At 41.8% G+C, this 22371-nt stretch overlaps 1 protein-coding gene across 12 annotated transcripts in view; it reads right to left on the reverse strand.

The window, feature by feature from the left end:
- Positions 1 to 20984, reverse strand: part of ST8SIA1 (ST8 alpha-N-acetyl-neuraminide alpha-2,8-sialyltransferase 1) — a 150945-nt gene extending 129961 nt beyond the window's left edge. For 7 of the 12 annotated variants that reach the window (XR_006204724.1, XR_006204723.1, XR_006204725.1 and 4 more), the window contains exon 1: positions 20644 to 20984. Coding sequence is in view for 5 of the 12 variants with exons in the window: in XM_042946015.1 (XP_042801949.1) it covers positions 20644 to 20879 (236 nt within the window). In the remaining 7 variants the exon portion in view is untranslated. Of the gene's footprint in view, positions 1 to 1878; positions 2010 to 20643 lie in introns of those variants that run through there. The other 5 variants (XM_042946033.1, XM_042946022.1, XM_042946026.1 and 2 more) reach the window with 2 other exon arrangements.
- Positions 20985 to 22371: the final 1387 nt, after the last annotated feature.

Genomic DNA, 22371 nt, shown 5'->3' on the forward strand with positions numbered 1-22371 from the left:
CATAAGTAAGCCAAAAGACAAACTGGGAAAAATATGTGCAACAGATATGGCAAAGAGCTACAGTGTTTTAACAAAGACACATTGGGTTGAAACCCAAAAAGGATGAGATGAGCAAGTCAAGAAGAAAATAGGCAAAAGACCTAGAGGTACCCTTCATAGGAGAGGAAATTGTCAGGAATAATAATAAAAAAGTAAAATGAATCTCAGTCTCGCAAATTAAAATTATAATTTTTCACCTATACATTAACAAAACATTTTAAGGTTAATTATACTCAGTACTGGAAAGGCCAGTAGGCTCTTAGTCACAAAACAGATGACTTCAAATAAAAGACAATTCATAAATATCAATTTAAAATTAAATGTGCTGCTTCATGACCCTGAAGTTTTCCCTTTAAGAAGCTATCCTGTAGAGATAATTGCAGAAGAAGAAAAACATACTTCCAGGATGTTTGTTAAGTCATTTTTCATTTAAATAAAAGGAAAAAAAAAAATCTCATGGTCAACCCTAAACTGGAATTTCATATTTTCTCCACATTTTTTAAATGAAATAATTTTACTTCGTACCACACATACTAAAGGAGGTATCCATTGACCCATATGTTGTGGGTAGGAAAAAGAGAATATTGTCACAAATGATTTTTATGTGATTTATTACTTAATAAATGTTAGTTATCTATTACTATCTAATAAATTACTCCAAAATTCAGCAGCTTCAAGCAACACTTACTTTTTAAAACAGTTTCTAAGGATCAGGAGTGTCTTAGCTAGGTGGTTCTGGCTCAGGGTCTGTCATAAACTTGTAGTCAGGCTGTTGATTGGGGGCTAGAGTCAACTAAAGCTGAACGATCCACTTCTCAGTTCATTGTTGTGGTTGGTTATGGCCTTGGTTCCTTGTTGGCTATTGACCAACTACCTCAGTTCCTTACCACATGTTCCTTACCAGTGCCTTGCCTCAGTTCCATATATTGCCTGAGTGTCCTCACAACATGGCAGCGGGCCAGAACAAATGACCCAACAGAGAAAGAGAGCACCCAAAATGGAAGCCACCATCTTTATAATCTAATCTCAGAAGTGACATACCATCACTTCCACAGTATTCTATTCTATTCTAGAAGTCACTAAACCTAGCTTACACTCAAAGGGAAGAGGATGACACATGAATACCAGGAGGTGGGGATTGTTAGGAGCCATATTAGAAGCTATCACTCTATGTAATACATACATGGAGTGTAACCAGATGTTTCTATAGATAAAGATATAAAAACTCATATGCAGGAGGGGAATTATATGCCCTGGTTTGTTTGAAATAGTCCTAGGTTATGCCTATTGTCCTGGAATAATGACAGTATCAAAACATTAACACTGTTTACCTATAGGGAATGGGATTGAGAAGACTTTTATGCTTGCTTAATATATACTTATATAAAGTTTCAATGTTGACAATAAAAACGCATTACCTTATAAAGAATTTTCAAAAAACAGAAATTAGACCTCTAGATTATCTTTCATAATAACTCAAAATATTGTCACATAAATTCCATTTCAGTGACAGTGACTGAGTTCAAAAGAAAAGTCTCTGGGGATTTCAGCAATGGAGAGAAAAGAAAGAATACTTCCTTTTTTAGGTGACACAGATAAGTCTCCACACAGTGGTTATTCCACTCCTGTTTCTCACAGTTGAATAGGTTTTAGTCCCCCCAACAATGGCATAGTTGATATGTTTCTTGGCATCCATCTCACAGATATAAATGGGAGATAACCAAGTAGGCTAGGACAGCTAGATAGGAGAGCCAAAAAAGAAAAAAGAAAAAAAAATTCTACAACTAAGCCACTGGGATGAATCAGAGATGCCAGGCAGAGAGAAGAAGAAAGAAACACCTTGCCCATGACTTGAGCCCACTGTATTTGCAGGATCCTTGAGGAGTAGAAAAAACAGTCTTGGGGGCGCCTGGGTGGCTCAGTCGGTTAAGCGGCCGACTTCAGCTCAGGTCTCGATCTCGCAGTCCGTGAGTTCGAGCCCCGCGTCGGGCTCTGGGCTGATGGCTCGGAGCCTGGAGCCTGCTTCCGATTCTGTGTCTCCCTCTCTCTCTGCTCCTCCCCCGTTCATGCTCTGTCTCTCTCTGTCTCAAAAATAAATAAAAAACGTTAAAAAAAATTTAAAAAAAAAAAAAAAAAAAAAAAAAAGAAAAAACAGTCTTGGATATTAACAATAGTCAAACAAAGAATTAATTCACCTTCATAAACTGAAATTTTCCTATTCGGGATTCTTTCCTTTGTATTAAGACACTGCAATATAAGGAGGCATCAGGCTTTAACCTGAAGCCCTGCATGTCAATGTTGGTGTGACTGCAAAGGGACAGTCCGGTATAGTAAGAAGCCCTGGAGGCTTACTTAAAGCCCATGAGCCCAAGAGCCATAAAGACCATTTCCTAACTGCATAATCTTTAGTGACGTCCTTAAGTTCTTTTTGTTTCCATTTCTCCATCAATAAAATAGGACTACTTCAGTCTTTTCAACAAATGGTGCTAGAACAACTGGACATCCACATGCAAAAAAAAAAAAAAAAAATTAATCTAGACACAGATCTTACACCCTTCACAAGAATTAACTCAAAATGGATCATAGACCTAAATGTAAAATACAGAAACTATAAACTCCTAAAAGACAACACAGGAGAAAACCTAAATGACCTCAGGTATGGCAATGGCATTTTAGATGCAACAGCAAAGGCACAATCTATGAAAGAACTAAGTGCTAAACTGGACTCATTAAAATGTATAACTTCTGCTCTATGAAAGACAATGTTAAGAGGATGAGAGGACAAGCCACAGACTGGGAGAAAATATCTGCAAAGACACAGAAGATAAAGGATTGTTATTCAAAATATACAAAGAACACTTAAAATTCAACAATAAGAAAACAAACAATCCAGTTTAAAAATGGGCCCTCCCTCCCCCCCAAAAAACCCACCAAAATCATATATACAAAGAACATAAGTGAGGGGTATGCAAAATGAGTGGACATGTTCAAAAGGTACAAACCTGCAGTCATAAAATAAATAAGTCTGGGGATGTGATATACAACACCATGACTGTAGTTCCTAATACTGCATTGTATGTTGAAAAGTTGCTAAGAGAGTAAATCTTAAAGGTTTCATTACAAGTAAAAAAAAATTTTTTTTGTAACTGTGTGGTGACGGATATTAACTGGACTTAACCTTAGTGATCATTTTGCAAAATATACAAATATCAAATCATTATGTTGTACACCTGAAAATAATATAACATTGTATGTCAACTATATCTCATTTTCTTTAAATGGGCTAAAGGCCTTAACAGACACCTCACCAGAGGGCAAGTAAGCATGTGAAAAGGTGCTCCACATCATATGTCATCGGGGAAATGCAAGTTAAAACAATAAGATACCACTACACATCTATTAGAATGGGCAGAATCCAGAACACTGACAACACTAAATGCTGGCAAGGAGCAACAGGAACTCTCATTCATTGCTGGTGGGAATGCAAAATGGTATGCTACTCTGGAAGACAGTTTGGCAATTGCTTACAAAATTAAACATACTGTTATCATACAATCCACAGTCATGCTCTGTGGTATTCACCTAAAGGAGTTGAAAACATGTCCATAAAAAACATGCAACGCAGGTTCATAGTAACTTTTTTTTAAGTTTATTTATTTATTTTGAGAGAGAAAGAGGGAGAGAGAAAGTGAGCAGGGGAGGAGGAGAGAGGGAGAGAGAGAGAGAATCCCAAGCAGACTCTGCGCTGACACAGCCCAGATACAGGGTCAAACTCACAAACTATGAGACCATGACCTGAGCCAAAACCAAGAGTCGGGCACTTAATGGACTGAGCCACCCAGGTGCCCCCATAGTAGCTTGTTTTAATCATAAATATCAGTGATTGCCTAACAGATACCAAATATCAGAAACAGATCACAGAAAATATCACAGACAAGTGGAAGACTTTACCATCAATAGAATGTGAATTGCTTTTCCTTCCTTTTCTAAACCTCTTCCTTCACCTTCACCCTTTCCTTCTTCTCCCCCATTACTTATTTCCTTCCTCCTTCCTTTCCATACCTAATCTACTTCAATGATTCTTCTGAACCATCTGTTGGAGGCACACATACAAAAGACTTGTCAGAAACTCTTTAGGCCTAGGGGTAAACATTCCTACTCTTTCTGTAAGGAATTCAGTTGGGCCAAGTATCACACCATTGACACAAAGATTATTACCATCTATTTTCCCTCCTCCAAGGAACCAACCTCAACTGTTTATTCAGCTATATATTCACTCAGGCATGTATCCAGCTATTTAACATTTATTGAGTCAGTATGCCAATGCTGTAAGTCTGTGGGGCCAAACCATTTGTGGTTGTTTTTGTAATTCATAACTTCCAAAACTTGGAAGCAACCAACACACCCTTCAGTAGTTGAATGGATAAAGAAACTGTGATACATACAAACAATGGATTATTATTCATCACTAAAAAGAAGTGAGTTAACAAACCATGAGAAAACATGGAGGAAATATAAATGCTAAGAGAAAAAAAGCCAATCTAAGAGAAAAAAGCCAATCTGAAAAGGCTACATACTATATGATGTTCTGGAAAAGGCAAAACCATGGCAACAGTAAAAAGATCAGTAGTTGCAGGAGTTGAGAGAGAAAGGAGGAATAAAAAGATGGGGTACAGTGGATTTTTAGGGCAATGCAACCACTTTGTATGTTACTGTAATTATGGATACATGTCATTACACATTTGTTCAAACCCTCAGAATGAACAACACAAAGAAAAAGTGAACACTAAGATGAACTATAGACTTTGGGTGATTACAATGTGTCAATGTAGGTTCATCAATTGTATCAAAGGTAGCATTCTGGAGGAGGTGTTGATAATGGGGGTGGCCATGCATGCGTGGGACTGGGAGTATACAAGAAATCCCCATACCTTCTTCTTAATTTTTCCGTGAACCTAAAACTCCTCTAGAAAAATTAAGTCTTTAAAAAAAAGAGAAAAAAAAAGACCCAACTTGCTCTTGAAGGCATATAAGGAGGAGGAAAGGAAACATGAGCCAAGAAATGAGGGTGGCCTCTAGAAGCTGAGGCCAGCCTTCAATTAGCAGCTAGCCAGAAGACGGCCACCTCTGTCATACAATCCCAGGGAAGTGAATTCTGCCAATAAGCTGGATGAGGAAGGAAATGGATCCTCTTCTAGAGCCTCCAGAAAGGAATGAAGCTTGCTTATACTTTGATTTTAACCCTCTGAGATTTATGGCAAACTTCAATCCTACAGAAATATAAGATAATAAATTTGTGTGGTTTTGGGGGGAAAGGATTATCTTACAGGGCTACTATCATGATGTTAACATACATAAAGTACTTAAAAGAGGGTCTGACACATAGAAAACACTCATTAAATGCTAGCTGTCAGCACCACCTACAATCTAAATGGCCTTAAGGAAATAATTACTCACACACTGATTCTTTGTAAAATCAGGATAATAATATCTCCCTCATAGAGTATTTGTGAAGCTAAACGATAAGACTGTAAAATGCTTAAAATAGTGCCTGGCATATGGCAGATACAAAACAAATAACAACTATACCATTAAAAATATCATCATTATTGCCTAAAAAAATGGATCTGATTTTAAAATCCAGAGTTAGATGGACTGATATATTGTACATGAAAGCATCTAGCATTGTACTTGCACATCATTGGTGCTTGACAAATGTTCATTAAATATGAACTTAAGTTTCCATAGCTCATCTCTATTCTAAAGCCCAGAGAATTGTTTTAGACTGCTTAAAAGTTACAAATCTTGAAATCTGATACCCTAGGAGCAATCTTCTGGCTTCCTTATTGGTTCTTTCATTTTGTAACAGAATGTTCAGGGGGATTGTATGCTGCAATCATCGTTGAAGTCTAAAACTTGAGACACAGCTGCTAAGAACCCCGCCTTGAGTTCAGAGGGCCACTGGAAACATGGTCATGGTCGGCCCCCTAGCAGAGTTTGGGCAGGGGGATGGGGGGGTGGTGATTTGAATCCAGCCCCACCACCACAACCACACCCCAACCCTGGTCAACAGAGAGAGAAACGGAGTGAGAGGAATCTGTTGAGGAGTGGGGCTTCTCCCCTTTTCTAAAGAGGAGGAAGCACCCAAGAAAATCAAGACTGGGAGTACCTGACCATCCCCAGCTGGAGTCTGCTTAGCCAGCATACTGGGCATTCTGCCCCCCAAGCTTTCTGAGCAGAGAGAAAATGAAATGAGGAAGAGATGGCAGTAGAAGAGTGACTCTAAATGGCATGGTGACAATTGGAGACATTTGTGGCAAGCCCCCAAAACAGGGGGTTGGAGGGTCTTGAGCGCCTTGTTTGTGATAAGAAACCTTGATCACCTGCTCAAGATGAAAGACCTGACCCAACCGAGCATTTCCCTATTTCTGGAGCCCACAGGAATCCTTTAAGAAACTGCATGATTGAATTTTGTGAGGACACGAAAACTTATCCAGGAAATAAGTATAACAAAATATGAGCTTTTTCTTTCTTATCTGGGGATTATGGTCAGAAGCCAAAACTAAGACCAACATGTGCTAATTACTCTATGTTTTAGGTTCAGAAAACTGCCAGAAGTTGAAGCCAGCCACCTCTCTACAGGTTTTCTAAATGATACCAGACCAAGAAGCACACAGCTGACTCAAACTGGGGAAAGACCAGGAGAAAGGCACAGACTTGGGAGTATGGGCCATGTTTTTCATGCCACTATTGCCTCTCCACCCCTGTGGATGTGCTTTCCCTGCCTGCCAACAAAGGAAGAAGAGGGGTGAGGAGCTCAAAAATAATCACTTGTAAAGATAATGAGAATATGCAATAAAGAGAAACAGGCATTTTACTCTTGAATTGATTACTGCATCCTTGCTCTCATGCTGTCCTCGCCCTGCACTATTAGTGTGAAAATTAACAAAGGGAAACCTCACTACAATGGAGTCGAGGGGCCAGAAGGGGGAGCCCTCACACCATACTACTCTACCTCAGAAATTATCAACTACAGACCACCCTCCCCCTACCCCCCCCACCCCACCCCCACCCCCACCCCCCCCAGCCCAAACAGAAGAATGATCAAGAGGGAAGAATCATCAATGACAGTCCCCAACAAGAAAAGATGTACATTGCATCTCTTACAAGAAATCAACTACCCTTGCAACTCAACCAATGAGAAATCATCATCACCCTGAACGCCTGCCTTTCTCCAATGGGCTTTCCTTCAGAACAACCCTCTCAACTTTCTCCTTCTCCATAAAATAATGTTCCTCTACTTGGTTGGCCTAGCCTATGGTTTTAGCCACACCTTTCTTTCCCCAAATTGCAATTCTTCATTATTCCTGAATAAACCCATTTTTGCTAGTAAAATAACTTTTATTTTTAAGATCAATGCTGGAGGGGCACCTGGGTGGCTGGGTTAGTTGAGCGCCTGACTTCAGCTCAGGTCATGATCTCATGGTTCGTGGGTTCAAGCCCCGCGTCAGGCTCTGTGCTGACAGCTCAGAGGCTGGAGTCTGCTTCAGATTCTGTGTCTCCCTCTCTCTCTGCCTCTCCCCATTCATGCTCTGTCTCTCTTTGTCTCAAAAATAAATAAAACATTAAAAAAATAAATTTAAAAAAAGATCAATGCTGGAAAAAAGGAAACAGAAATGGAAAGAGATGGTTAGGCTGAGAGGCGGTGGGCTGTAAAAATCCCTTTGGTGTGGCAAGAATGGGGAGCTGCTAGAGGATGGAGTGTTTACCAGTATTTCACCTATGAAGGCTGCACACCAGGTGAAGGAACCAGGCCAGTTTGCCCTTAGAAGAGATGTGGGCAGCCTGTCAGGGTTCACCTGAGAAGCCACAATAATCAACAGAAAAAGGACTGTGACTATTCATGTCCTCCCTGCCCAATGGGGAAGAGTGGGACTCTGCTTCAGAAAATGCCCTTCACACTTCTACTACACCTGCTCCAGGTTCAGGAAAAGCCAAAGCAGGCAAAGATGGCAGACACAAGAGTTTTCATTGTGCTTTAAACTAAGCAAAACTGAGCTAAGTACCAGAACTGACTGTCCCAATAGTCGGGATGAATAAAAATGGATAAAATTTGGCCATGTTGGCCAAAGGCTCATTAGAGCCAGCTAAGCGGGGCAGGGAGTGGGGTCAGGAGTTAGGCCTACCACGGCATGGTTGGAGCAGTTATTAGGAAAAAATAAAATGACCGTGTTTTTACCCCAAATTCTATTTCCAGCCCCTCCCCTTCCTGTCAAACTCCCTCTCTTCTTCTTTGTTATGGTAGGGTGGCTCCTTAGTCAAGATCAGTTGCTAACGAAGTGAACAATCCCCAGCCAAGTCAGCCAGCCTCATTCTCCCAGTAATTGAGCTTTGCTTTCCCCATGGACTTGTGTATCTTTTAGCAATTTTTTAAAGGGCTTTTTCTCTCTTTACATGTCACATGCTGCATAGGTTAACCAGAATCAAAAGATATCATACAGATATTATAACTGTACAGAGGCCTCTGACCTCACAATCATGATGCAGGCCAAAGCCAGAGTGGACGAGAAGAGGGACTTTGGCCCAAATACAGACACAGCTAAATTCTGAAAGTGAAGTTAAACCTGGGCTTGTTTTTCCTCCATAAAAAGAAGTTGAGAGATTTTTTGGAGAATATCATTGTTCTTTCTATAATGTATGCTGTATGCTTACACATTCTAGGAGGGGAAGGCCCCTGTCTTCCTGGCTAACTACTTTATTCTCAGCATCTAGCTGCAGTGCCAGGCATAAAGAAGGCACTAAAATAGTTATTTGTTGAACAAAGGAATGAGTAAAGGAGTTAATTAATGATTGGTAGTGAATGTTGACAGCATGGAGTCTCAATATTAGGCAATAAATGAAACTCCTTTTAAAGGTATTTGTACAGCCATCTACAGGCCTTGCAAGCAATCTAACGTTTTCATTCATAAAAGAAATACTGGTTAGACAGTAAAGAATGTGAGGAAGGATCAGAGACCAACGAATATAAACGAGACTCCGTCTCTGACCCTAAAGCACCAAAGCAACAGTATGTATAGCCGCTTCAAATAGGTGCGAGAGAGGAGAAGGACAGAGGACAGAGATGATTTAGTCCAATGTCAACACAATCGATTGCCAACACTCAACTTCCAAAACCAACCCAACAAAATATCATCATGGAGTTTTGTGCCTTTTTACTGCACCCTTATTCCTCATATCCCAGGGGGATACAATCTGCTCCAATTTCAAGCCCAAGACTTTCAATTTTAGTAAATAGGAAAATCACTCTTAAAATAACAGTCATAACATCTGTTTTATTTTTTTATTTAAGACATCAATCCTCTTCCTTGAAATCTCTACCTCATCATAAGGAAAAATTAATTTTCCTTTCTCAATTACAGTTTTTAACTGCTTAAATCCTAGAAAAATAGTATAAATTGTCCCATAAAGGCATTTTTTAAACAAAAATGAAACACAGAGCTAGTTATCAACTGTACGGTCATGAAGAGAATAACTGTGACAGAGGAAGGCACATGTTCCAGTGCACTAAATAATTCCTCATAGAGAGGTCTCCATAGTGCTCGATGAGTGGACTGCCACCATTCATACCCAGTTATATGGGAATCTTTCCTAGTTGCCTTCACCTCTTGAAAATTCCCTAAGGAGAACTGCATCACTAAATGTTCACAATCATTGTACGCTTTCTATTGATGCAATAACCATCCACATTGAAATGGAGGAAAACTCAAATCTGCCCTTAGCCAAAGTTGAAGATTTTCTATGAACAACCAAAGAAGCCAGTTATAAGAATTGATGTCGGGGTGGTGGGGGGAAGTCAAGAAACTACTTTTAGAAATTTATACTAAGAAAATAAACATTAAATGTTTAAGATGTATACACAAGAATGTTCATCACAGCATTATATACAAAGGTGAGAAATTGCAACAACATAAATATACAGTAACAGTGGATTAAATAAATCTTAACTATCCTAACAAAAGAAAATCTCAGCCATCAAAAAGAGATGCTGTAGCTCTACATATATTGCTATTTAAAAAATTCACAACATACTGTCAGATTCATTATATATTTTTTAATGTTTTTATTTATTTTTGAGAAAGAGAGGCAGAGTCCAAGCTGGGGAGGAGCAGAGAGAGAGAGAAAGAGAACACAGAATCCGAAGCAGGCTCCAGGCTCCGAGCAGTCAGTACAGAGCCCAATGCAGGGCTTGAATCTACAAACCATGAGATCATGACCTGAACTGAAGTTGGATGCTTAACCAACTGAGCCAACCAGGCAACCCTCATTATATTCCTGTTTTATAAACGCACAGAGAAGCACTGAATAGTCTAGGAAAATATACACGAAAATATTAGCAATGTGTGTCCCTAGGTGATTAAATGTCAATCACTTTTACAAATGAAAATAGTGTTGCTTTTATCATTTAAATGTCAAACTTGAGAAAGCAGAACTGTTTAAAGAAGCTTTTTTATTTCGCATGCTCAGGATTTACCAAATCTATATGAAGAAATGTTTAAAGAAAAAATCTAATATGCAAATTTGATATCCCTGAAAAGGATCCTTTTGAAGAAAGTAATTTCTTCCAATATGGTAACATTTAAAAAGCTCATAGCAGGGGTGCCTGGGTGGTTCAGCCCCTTAAGTATCTGACTTGATTTCAGCTCAGGTCATGGCTCAGGTCATGACCTCACAGTTGTGAGGAGCCCACGTTGGGCTCCATGCCCAGCATGGCACCTGCTTAAAATTTTTCTCTCTCTGGAAGCACCTGGGTGGCTCAGTGGGTTGAGTGTCTGACTTCAGCTCAGGTCATGATCTCGCGGTTAGTGGGTTTGAGCCGCGTTAGTGGGTTCGAGCCCTGTGTCAGGCTCTGTGCTGACCGCTCAGAACCTGGGGCATGCTTTGGATTCTGTGTCCCCCTCTCTCTCTGCCTCTCAAAAATGAATAAACGTTAAAACAAATATATTTTTAATTAAAAAAAAAAAGATTTTCTCTCTCCATCTCTGTCCCTCCTCAGCATGTGCACGCATTCTCTTTCCAAAAATTAATTAGTTAATTAATTTAAAAAATAAGAAACTCACAGTAAATAATGTTTGCCCAAAATGAAAATCATAAAGCAATTTTCTCACAAGCTTTTAATTATATGAGAAAATGTCAAAGATATAACATTGAGTGGATAAAGGGGAATATAAAACTAAATATACAAAGCATACACAATTATGTAATACACATATGCAAACAACTATGCACAAAAGAAACAGTGTTCATAATGAAGTATTTCTGAGGGAGGGAATTGTGAGTGGTTTTTTTTCTCCTTTTTACTACACTTAAAATTTTTCTACAGTATGTATCTATTACTTCCAAAATCAGACAAATAAGGAACACTGTAAGTTTTTTAAATAAGCACAGAGTACATAAAGTCCTGTATATATTTGCTGTACCAATAATTGAAATAAGTAATTTGTTCCCAAAAAGCCTGTTCTCATTACACTCACTTGGAAATCTCTGGTACTCTGCTACATAAGCCCTGAATAATAAAGAATGTGTAACTCTGAATTCACTGCAGCTTCCTCCTGGCACCTAATTAAAGGAGTGACACAGCTCCCCTGGTCTTGGCTGCTTCCCTTTCACACAATGCCATAGCTAGAAGACAGTCCAACAGAAAGGGAGAAAAATCAATCACTTTGAAACTCAGCATAAATATCTGAAACAGACCAACCATAACCCTTTGAACACCACATTACTCAATTTCTTACTAACTTGACTAATGACACTAGACCAGACTAAATTTTATAAAATCAGGAACCATGTCTTAACTTTAACCACTGTTTCTCAACACCAATGTGGTGCACAACAGGCATTTAGTAAATGTGGATGAGTGAATGAATGAATGAATAGGGGATTTATGGCTGGGCTCTGTGCTCTTCCTTAAAATTCTACTGGCCATGTTACAGCATCCTTAGCGCTAATTTTATGAAAGAAGACGCTGTGTCATAGGGTCACATTTCATTAGATATTCCATTACTGAAAGTGCAAGTAATAGGCATAAGATATGTCCCAGGAAGCAGCTTTTCTCATTATTATGGCTTAATAATTAGCAATAATTCAACACCTAATCCTCTTAAGGTAAGTACTGCCATCCACAGCTAAGGCTGAGAGAGGCCAGGTAAATTTTTCAAGGTCACAAAGCTAAGAAATAAATGACAGAACTAGGATCAAATCCTGATTCTCTGGGGCCCCAAAGTCTGGACTCTTTCTAGGTGGGAATAAGCATCCTGTCATCTCACCCAGGCAGGTGAGGAGGGTTATGGATTCTACACTCATTACTTCAATTATCCTCATAAACCTATGAAGTAGATGAGCACATCATATACCACTTTTCAGATAACAAAACAAAATAACAGAGAGGTTAAGCAGCTTGCACAAGGTCACACAACTCCTGATAGAGCCAAAATAGAATGAAGAACTAAAAAAGTACTATAGTTTACTAGGAATCTATCAACTCAATCAGAGAAAATGCATTAATTATACATAGTCAACATCATTTCCAAGATGACTTACAAATATGATGAGAAAAAAACTTGTTTTTCTGAGTTCCTGCCTGAGCATTTTACAGTACGATAACCCTGCTTAACATCCACAGTCTGGACATTTAGATAAGAACTTAAGTTTAGAATTCCCGCCATAAGTTCCTGCTTTACTTTTTCCTGGGGAACCTTTAAAAATAACCACTTAAGAGTTAAGCCCAGAAAATGTTAGTGACCTCTGTTCCAGCCACCTTACAAGTAATACGTGCTCGCTATCCTACTCACAATCTCCGGGTCATTCATGCCCTGGGACAGAGGACTGCCCCCAGCTCATTCTACCCCCTCCATTCCAGGATCGGATCAATATTGTGACTCTACTTCCTTTGGTGGGGGGGGGGGGGGGGATTGAAACTGCATACTTAATCAAAATGACCCTGAATGGGTTTCCTTTTCCCAGAGTGGGAGCTGGGATGCCAAGGGAGCTACCTGCTGCCCTCCGCCCCCCACATGGGTGGCTTGTACCTTCTCATTCAGTAGGTTAGAATCTGTATGTTCTTAATTCAATACACCAGCTCTGGCTTCCTAACCCAACTTTGTCAAAAGACAAACTGGCCACAGCCTACACTAACATATACAACTATTCAATTGATCCAACTAGCTCTCTAGATACTTCTCTCTGAAATGAAGACTAATAGACTTCCAAGTTGCAAAAAAACACATCAATTTGCAAGGCAGAGGACAAAAGCACAAATGTATCTAAATATTTAAAAGCTATAATAAAATCAACAAACAGATAAAAAATATGTTCTATCCTCCTATCCTTTGCCCTGAACAAATATACCCACATAACCAACTGGAATGCCAGGTGTAAATTTAGGCTTCTCAAACTCCAGGAAGTTTGATACTGGGACATGCAAACCCCCAGTCCCATTTCCAAGTTCCTTCCACAGCCTCTGCCTCCCACAAGGAGCTGCTCCTTGGCCATCCCTTGGGCCTAGGAGTGCACACAGCAATGGAAAAAGCCACCCTGAGGATGAGGGATGGAGAAACAACCCAAGCAGGCAAGCAGGCTGTGGAAGTGGGCTTCGGTCATTTGGGCTGGGAATTCCTGCCTCAAATGTAAATCACGGGGTCGACAAAGTCCCTCTCTGGCCTTGCCCCTTTGCAAAGGGCTGAGACCAAAGGAGGAACAGAGTGAGACCCCCATGGCTCCTCCTGCCAGAGTCTAAGCGGGGCACTAGTGAGAACCCTAGCCAGCTCTCACATAAGCTTTCAATAGAGACAGCTACTTAAAGTAAGCTTCCCCAAAGGCATCCCCTCTCACTCCCCTCCTTTAACCAAGACCTAGACATCCACCAAAGTACAATTCATCCACTCCTTTTCCAGTAGACAAAGTGTTTATGGTTTGCAGTTTCCAGATTTAGCTATTCGTTGCATGTTTTCTGGGATTTTTAAAAGTCCTATGAACTAGGTTGGTTTTGTTTCTCTAAAGCAGTAATTCTCACGCAGGGGCAATTTCTCCCCCCAAGAGACATTTTGCTAAATCTGGAGACATATCTAGTTGTTTCATTTAGTGGACAGAGGCCATGAATGTTGCTATGTGTTCTGCAATGTACAGGACAGCCCTCTGCAACAAAGAATTATCTAGCCCAAAATATGAGTAGTGCTGAGACTAGAAAACTCTACTCTAGAGTAAGAACTCTTTCAGAATAGAGAGGATGTCATTTCCTCCTTTGATCCCCACACAGCCAAGCAGAATATTGGACCTCATTAAATATTTGTTAACTGACTGACTGATTAGCTATCTGGTCTCACACCTTGCTGAAACGTTCATTCACACAATAACTCAATGAAAATTAGTGAGCCGGGAACTGTGTTCAGCTCTAGGAATGCAAATATCAATGAGCGAGCAGAAATGGAAGACAAATAAACTGATACTTTTAATACAGCACCACTAAAATGCACCTGTCACTACCAGATACTTGTATATCTATGTATTAATTATGTCTCCCCTCAGTAGCTCATAAACTTCAAGAAAGTATTTCTTGAAATTCTTATAGTTATAGTTCTATACCTATAGAACTATAGTTATAGTTCCAGCATCTTATATGGTAATAATGGTAGACACAACGTAGTAAATATTTTTTGAAAAACAAAAGAAATGCAATAATATGTACAAGGCATTTAAAAAAAAACAGAAATGAGAAGCTTTTAACGCAACCTGGAGAGGAAAAAAGGAGTAAGAGAGGCTACCTTGATGAGAGCTGATATGGACTAAGCACTAATTATATGCCAAAAGCATTTTTCAATGCATTATCTATCCTAATGCTCACAGCAATTTTACAAGAAGCCACACTGTACAGATAAGGAAACGAACAGTGAGGGTGGACTTGCTCAGGAACATGGCAAATGGTGGAATCAGAATTTCAGCACAAAGGTCACTTTGGGACCTTTGCTGTTAACCAGTAAATGCACTGTCAAGAAGTAAGGATTGGCCAGATGAAGGACAAGGAGTTGTGGCCTTGAAGGAAAGGCATTCCAGTCAGAGTGAATGACACCAGTAAGATCAACACAGCCTGACTTGTTACAAGGAACCATACCCCTTACCAGCATTACTATACTATAAGAGGAACGTTGATGAAACATGATGTTGGAGAAGTAAGCATGGCCAGATGATAAGGGATATGGGTAGCAGTGCCCCATTTATCTAACATTGTCAGGGAACGAGCATAAGGCTTAGAATCAGCATAAGGCTTAGCTCTGGGTTGGAAAACTGACCCATCATTTCGTGAATGGATCTATCTGAATCTGCATTTCCTCATCCATAGCACAAAGAACATACAAATGCCTACTTTGTAAAGTAGCTACGAGAACAAAAGATAAGAAATATAAGCCCTGAGAACTAGGCCTGGTACATTGTATGCGTCCAGTCAGAGTTCATGATTTATTTTTGCTATTGCAAGTTATTGCTAATGACTTTTTTTCACATTTGTAAATCCACAACATAGTTGAAGCTTATTTTAAGCACCAAAATGTATTAAACTATCTTTTCTTTCTTTTTATTTTTAGTGTTTTATTTATTTTTGAGAGACAGAGACTGAGAGAGACAGAGCCTGAGCAGGGGAGGGGCAGAGAGAGAGGGAGACACAGAATCCAAAGGAGGCTCCAGGCTTGAAGTTGTCAGTACAGAGCAGGACTTGAACTCACAAACCGTGAGATCATTACATGAGCCGAAGTTGGTGCCCCAAACTATCTTTTTCTTAAACTACTTTTAAAGTGAATCCCAGGGTACCTGGGTGGCTCAGTCAGTTGAGCGTCTGACTTTGGCTAAGGTCATGATTTCATGGTTGGTAGGTTCAAGCCCCATGTTCGGTGTTGGGCTTTGCATTGACAGCATGAAACCTACATCGGATTCTCTCTCTCTCTTTCTCTCTCTCTGCCCCTCTCCTGCTCACGCACACATTCTCTCTCTCTTTCTTTCTCTTAAATATAAACATTAAATTTTTTTTTAAAAATAAAGTGAATTCCATAAATTTCCCATTTAACAAACATAAACCTTACATCCCATATATACAGATGGCTGTACCTGCCTCCCACCCCCTCCACCCCCAGTGCTGTTCTGTGGCCACCAGGGCAGCTGTAGAAATATCTGAAGCTTCTGGGATACACAGATTCAAAAATACAGACAGAAAAGTTGGCACATAAAGCTAGACGTGCTTAGAGTAGTATTTGGTTCAGAATTTGGGAAAGGAAAGAGGAACATCATGGCTTAGAGTAATGGTTAGCACCCAGTAAATATACAGAATGTTCAAGGCACGTGCGTGTATTATCCTCTATCCCCCAATCCACCAGTAACAGCGATGTGCCAACTCTGCTCAGAGCTGACACATCCAATGCTCTTGGATACTGGATGTTTGTTCATTTTTCATAAACCACACCTTAAGCCCATTCAGAGATTGTGACCTGGCTTCCACCCACCTCCCAGTCTACCTTCCTACTACGTTCTCTGTAGGAAAATTAATACCTTTTTATACAGGAAGCACAGCAAGCATTTCCACACCTCCCTGCTTCGGCCTTTGCTGCTTCCCTGCCTAGAATATCCTTCTGCCCTCACCTCTTACTCTTACCCTATTTCACCATCCTTCAAGGCTTAGTGCAAACACCATCTCTTCTCTGATTTCCCTCCTTCCAGCAGAATTAAAAGCCATGTTTCCATGAACTTCCCCAGTACTTTGCTTGATTGTTATAACAACAATGTACAAACAGAGGTATGTGGCAAGCAGCATTCTAGGTACTTTCTAAATGCGACCATGTAATTTTCACTGCAAACTTGTAAGAAAGTATTACAAACCTATTTTACAATGGGGAGTCTGAAGCTCTTTAAGTTGAATGTACCAATGATCGAACAACCAAAAAGGAAATCAGATGGAATTCCAACCACATTCGTTCAGCTCCCGAATCCGTAAATTTTTCTGTCCACTATGCTGCCTCTCTTTGATGTCCCTATGTCCAGTTGGTTAATTAATTATACACAAATATGCCTGTCCCTAGGATTATGGCAAATTCCTTGATGCCAGGGACATGGGCATGTTCCTCTTTATAAATGTGGATGATAATGTATCCATTTATACAAGATTGTTAGGAGAATTAAATGAGACAGTACATTTAAAGCACATTGCACAGTGCAATGGACATTATAAGCTCCTAATAATTTGTTGGTTTTACTGTTGTTGTCGTCGTTACCATGTCTGATGCCAAGGATAAAGTCTGTCACGTAAATTGTGAGCTGAAGTTTCTTTCTGAGAAGCAAATCAAGTGGGTAAGGCCCTGATGGAAGAGAAAAATGCCACTTTGGCTACTACTTGGCTACTCATCCAGAAGCAACAAGAGTTGCAAAGAAAGTCTCCAATATTTCTATGATAGGGCCAATTGATCCCTTAAACTTTCTGTTACCATGTGGAGGTTACAAAAACGTCCCATCTAGTTCAAAACTCTTGCAGCTTTGTTACTTTCTTCCTGCCTTGACCTATGCAATCTGCCAAGGTCCTCCCCCCCACCCCCCCCCACCCCCCCCGTTAAGAAGTCATACTTGAAGTCTGAGCCAAGAGAAGAAAATCACAAAAGTAAATGAAAGCGCAGAGGACAAAATGTAATGTGAAATTCTAATGCTTAATGAAATGCTCTAATTAGAGCATAATGAAACACTTTCCTTTGTCCTCATAGCATTTAACAGAACTTTAAATCATCCTATTGCTTTACTCATTCGTTTTTGTCAATCAACCCCTAGTAGGAGGTAAGCTGTCTCAGAGAAAGCAATCCTGTTCACTGCTATCCTCCGGGGCCTGATATCTGGTGCACAGTAGTCATTCATTAAATGTTGGTCAACTGACTGATTGCAATGATTTGTATGTATGTATATATGAATATGTGTATGACTTTATACATATACATAACATCATTCCATGGTTCGTAAATAAATATACATATCTCCATACATAAGTGCATACAGTACATTTGTGTACATATATTTCTATCTGTGCAGAAGATGTTTTAGACTGGAAAACACAGACACCTGTTTGCAAAAACTGTCTTCTTAACATCATAAAGGCCTCTGGCTTACCTATCTAATATTTTAAAAACATACAGTACTGCCCACATACTAACCACCCATTTTTTTTAATGGATTTTATTAAGCATGCAGAGTACAAAAAATTTTTTGACCTAACAAACCAGGATACCTTTATCTTTCAAAACTCCTTGTCCCTAATTATTAGCTTCAGTGTAAAGAAGAGGGCAGTAGGAGCAAAATATTGGCCAGTAATGTTTCTCTGCAAATTTGGCAGGTGAAACACTTCAAATTCTTATGAGCTTCCCAGCAGTCTTTATTTAAGTTGTAACATATACAAAAAGGTGTAATTCATGACAATTATAATAATTCCATTGACTGGGTAAATGTGCATCAGGTGTTTTTTTATTTAAACCTATACCAACCCTGCAGAGTAAATGTTATTATCCCCTTTTATAAATAAGGAAACTAAGACTCAAAGAGAGCAGCTTGCCAAGGATACTCTGCTGCTTATCTATCTAGTCATGGCATACTCAGTCTAGAAATTCTACTAGTCTAGAATTCTACTCCAAAGCCCAAACTCTTTTCAATAAGCAACGGGGCCTCTTACACAGTTTTATAGACATTCATCTTGAGGGATATGTGGTAAAGCAGTTTTTTACAGTGTATGGACTTCAATTAGTAATTCTCGGCACACAGAGACTAGACTCAATGACAGCTAAACACACTGAAGACTACCCCAGGCTACTGACAGCAAGGGACAAATGCGTCTCAGAAACCATCAGCCTGTGTTTCTCAGAATATGAAGCATTTTCCACTTGAGTATGTCCTGCAAAAGAAATGTATTCTCTAAAAGAGCTTCATTATTCCTCCTCCTATCCAAAAAAATGGACTCTTTCATTGCAAACCAATGGGAAGTTCTTAACTCATTTCCTTATATTTCTTGGAATGAAAGTGCTTTCTGTCTTTGGAGAAAAGAGTTGCCGGATGCTATACCCTTTGGGTGCCTTTGAGTCGAACAATCAATACTGTGAAGGCAAGAGAAAATTAGCCCTTATAAACTTTTCAGGGGTGTAAGGTTATTTTTAAACTTAATGATAGCTGAATTCTAAAGAGAGGGAAGGAAAGTCTTCCCTCCCAGTTTAAAGAATTCAGCTGCCTTCCTCTAAAAGAATTGGCTATTATCTCTTTGACCTTCTTTCCAGAAGCAGGCCAGAGAAGAAAGAAACCATATGTTTAAAAAGTTTTTTGAAATTTATAGATGTTTCTGAACATTTGTAACCAACGGTAGTGAAAATGTTTCAGTTGGCTCTAGGCTGCCCATATACTGCTTTGGAAAAATCTTAGGCAGATCAAAGGAAAGTACTCTCCAGCCAGACCACTACACTCTCAGGAAGAGCTTCAGTCTTCTCAGCCCTGGGGACTGAAGGGGAAAGGGGCTCTTGACAGTGGTGTGTCCCCTCAACACACCCAGAAATGTGGAGAGGAAGGGGAAGCTGCACTGCCTTCCCTCCAATCTAACTACACAACCCCTGCTGCCAAGGACTTATTTTTAGACACTTCAGCTGAAATTCCCAGAAAGGAAGGGAAACTACAACCTCTGAGCGATCTTCAGAGTTCTGATTTCCAACCTGGCTTGCATTTTTTTGTTTGTTTTCTGACTTCAAGTCTCTACCTAACGCCCAACTCCCATCCTCCAGAAGGCATCCACAAGATGTCTAAGTCACAAGAAAAAGAAAAAAAAAAAAAAATAGAGCTGAGAGCTGTAGAGCCTTATGTGATGAAAATTCCAGCTCCCACACATCAAAGGGACATGACCTTGAAGTAACTCCTCCTTCTGAAGACTCAGTTTGTGGTTTGTAAGATGGGAATAATAATATCTGTTATTAGAAAGTTGTTGAAGTTTCAATAAAAATTGCACAGTACCCAGCTCTTAATAGGGCATCAGTAAGGACTCTGTGTTTTGTCACTGGCACACTGCACAAAGCAGCGGGATCCGGGCTAGGTGTCCATGTTTTTCCTGCCCAAGATTTGTCCATCACTCCCTCATTAGTGATTTGTTACCAACCACTCACCTAACCTCAGGAAGATGCCTCTTAGCTGCTTCTAGTTATCTATAGTTTCAAACATCTGCAGCGCCCAAGAGCTAAATTCTCATTAAGTACAAAGGACAAAGTTAGCCTGGATTCTCCTTCCCACCAGTTATCTGCAAATCGTTGACTATAACTCAGGCTGGGGAAGAAACGCTTCAGGCTTTACATGGGCAAAGCAGGTGTCTGCATATCTCTTGGGGCCAGGGGTGTTAAGGACCCCTGACTAAAGTCTTCAGGTTTAGAAATGGCAAAGAAAGGGGGTAGGACAAGAAGGACTGGATGAAAGAGATGCCTCTGCAAGGCAGTCCTAGCCAGTGACCCTGTCCTCGGCGCACCGGGAGTAAAGGACACGAGCGGGGAGGAGCTGCAAGGGGAGGAGTACCTGAAGACTCTCGCTGCTGTCTGGTTCCTTCTCCACGCCGTGCCCTGTTGCAGCACCCCTTGTACGATCTCCTTCTCGTTGGGCAGTCGGTAGACTGGGAAGACGTAGAGCCAACAGAGGACCACGACGCAAAGGGCACTGGCTCCCACCGGCAGCCGGGTCCTCGGGAACTTCCACGCCAGTACTGCCATGGCCCCTCTGGACGTGTGTCGCCGGGCCCGCCCGCAGGGGCTCATCGCAGCCCCGGGGTCCCCAGGGGGCGGCTTCAGCACAGCGTTAGGCAAAGTGGCAGCAGAGGGTCCCCCCACCGCCGGCCCCCCATGCACACACACCTTCCGCTTTCTGGCTTGCACTGGCACGCACGTTTCTTCGGCCCCCACGGCCCCAAAGGTCAGCGCAAGGATTTTTTTAAATGCAACTTTTTCAATGGTTTCTTTCTAGGGGAAGTGGCCGGGGGGCGAATCACGAGCTACGGTCATGGTCGCTTCCCCTGCAGAAGGCGGGCGCTGGGGTCTCCGAGAGCGCAGAGAGCGGCCGCGGCGAGTCGCTCCCGCCGGTTCTGCAGCATCACTGTCGCCCTCGGCGCGGGTCCGGGGAGAGGCTCGGCTCCCTCCCAGACTACTGGCCCGCGGCGTCCGCTTCTGAGAGATGCTCTGGCGCCCTTCGCCGCCTCTCCCCGCCTCCCGTGCTGCTTCACCGCCAGGCACCCCCCAGACACGCTCCCCGCGCCGCGCCAAGTCCTTGGAAATTTCCACCGCGGCCCGGGACCGCTATCCTGCCCCGGGCTTCTCCGCCTTGCCCGCCAGGACCCTCGCTCCCCACCCCTCCCGGAGAAGAAAAGAACTCGCTCTCATCAGTTAATTCAGCGGCGCGCCGCAGCCTTCCGCTGCGCCCCGGACTTCGCAGACAAACGCCCGGGGATTGGTGGAAATCAAGGTCTCCCCCGCCTTCCCCCACCCGCAAATTTGCCTCCTTCGACCCGTTCAGATCCGCGACGCTCGCCTGGAGCGCGCGCCTCTCCCTCCCTCCCTTGTTCTCTGGAGATAGAGGCAAACAATAAAAAATAACCCCCCTCTCCCAATGTATGTATATATTTGAGTGTGGCAGAGAGTGGCTGATAACCTGACCCTTCGGCACGCGGCCGGCGCGCCGGAGCTATCACTCCGCCACCGTCACCCTTGTCTCTCTACAACTGGTTGGTTATTAACCCGCAGTGAGGCGCGAGGAGGCCGGCGGAGATTTATTCCTTCCTGGGCCCCCACCCCCATTACCCGATTCCAGCGCCCCGGCTCCAGCCGGCGCACGCGTGCGCGCGCACACACACACACGCACACACTCAGATACACTCACTCCGATGCTCACGGACCCGCACGCGCGCGCACGGGGAGGTGCGTGCACACCGGGGTCCTCCGCCTCGACTCCGCCCTGCAGGGAAAGGCGCTGCTGCATCCAGATGTGCAGGCAGCTGGTGCCCAAGCTCGCAGACCTCGGGACTTGATAATGCCTCGGAGGCGCGTTCATCTCCTCTGCCATTTAGATTAAAGGGCCGTTTGTTTTTAGACCTCTTCCTCTCTCCACCCATAAGCTAATCGCAAGCCCGACCTTGGACAAGCGCCACTAGCTGAGGGACCCACGGTTAGCCATTTCAGCTCGCCTTGGCGGCCGACGCACAGCTCGGGTACCTCCTAGCGGTTGCCGATTCCATTTGCTTAGGCATCTCATCAAGCA

The sequence above is a fragment of the Panthera leo genome, chromosome B4 (assembly GCF_018350215.1).
Source record: "Panthera leo isolate Ple1 chromosome B4, P.leo_Ple1_pat1.1, whole genome shotgun sequence".
NCBI lineage: Eukaryota > Metazoa > Chordata > Mammalia > Carnivora > Felidae > Panthera > Panthera leo.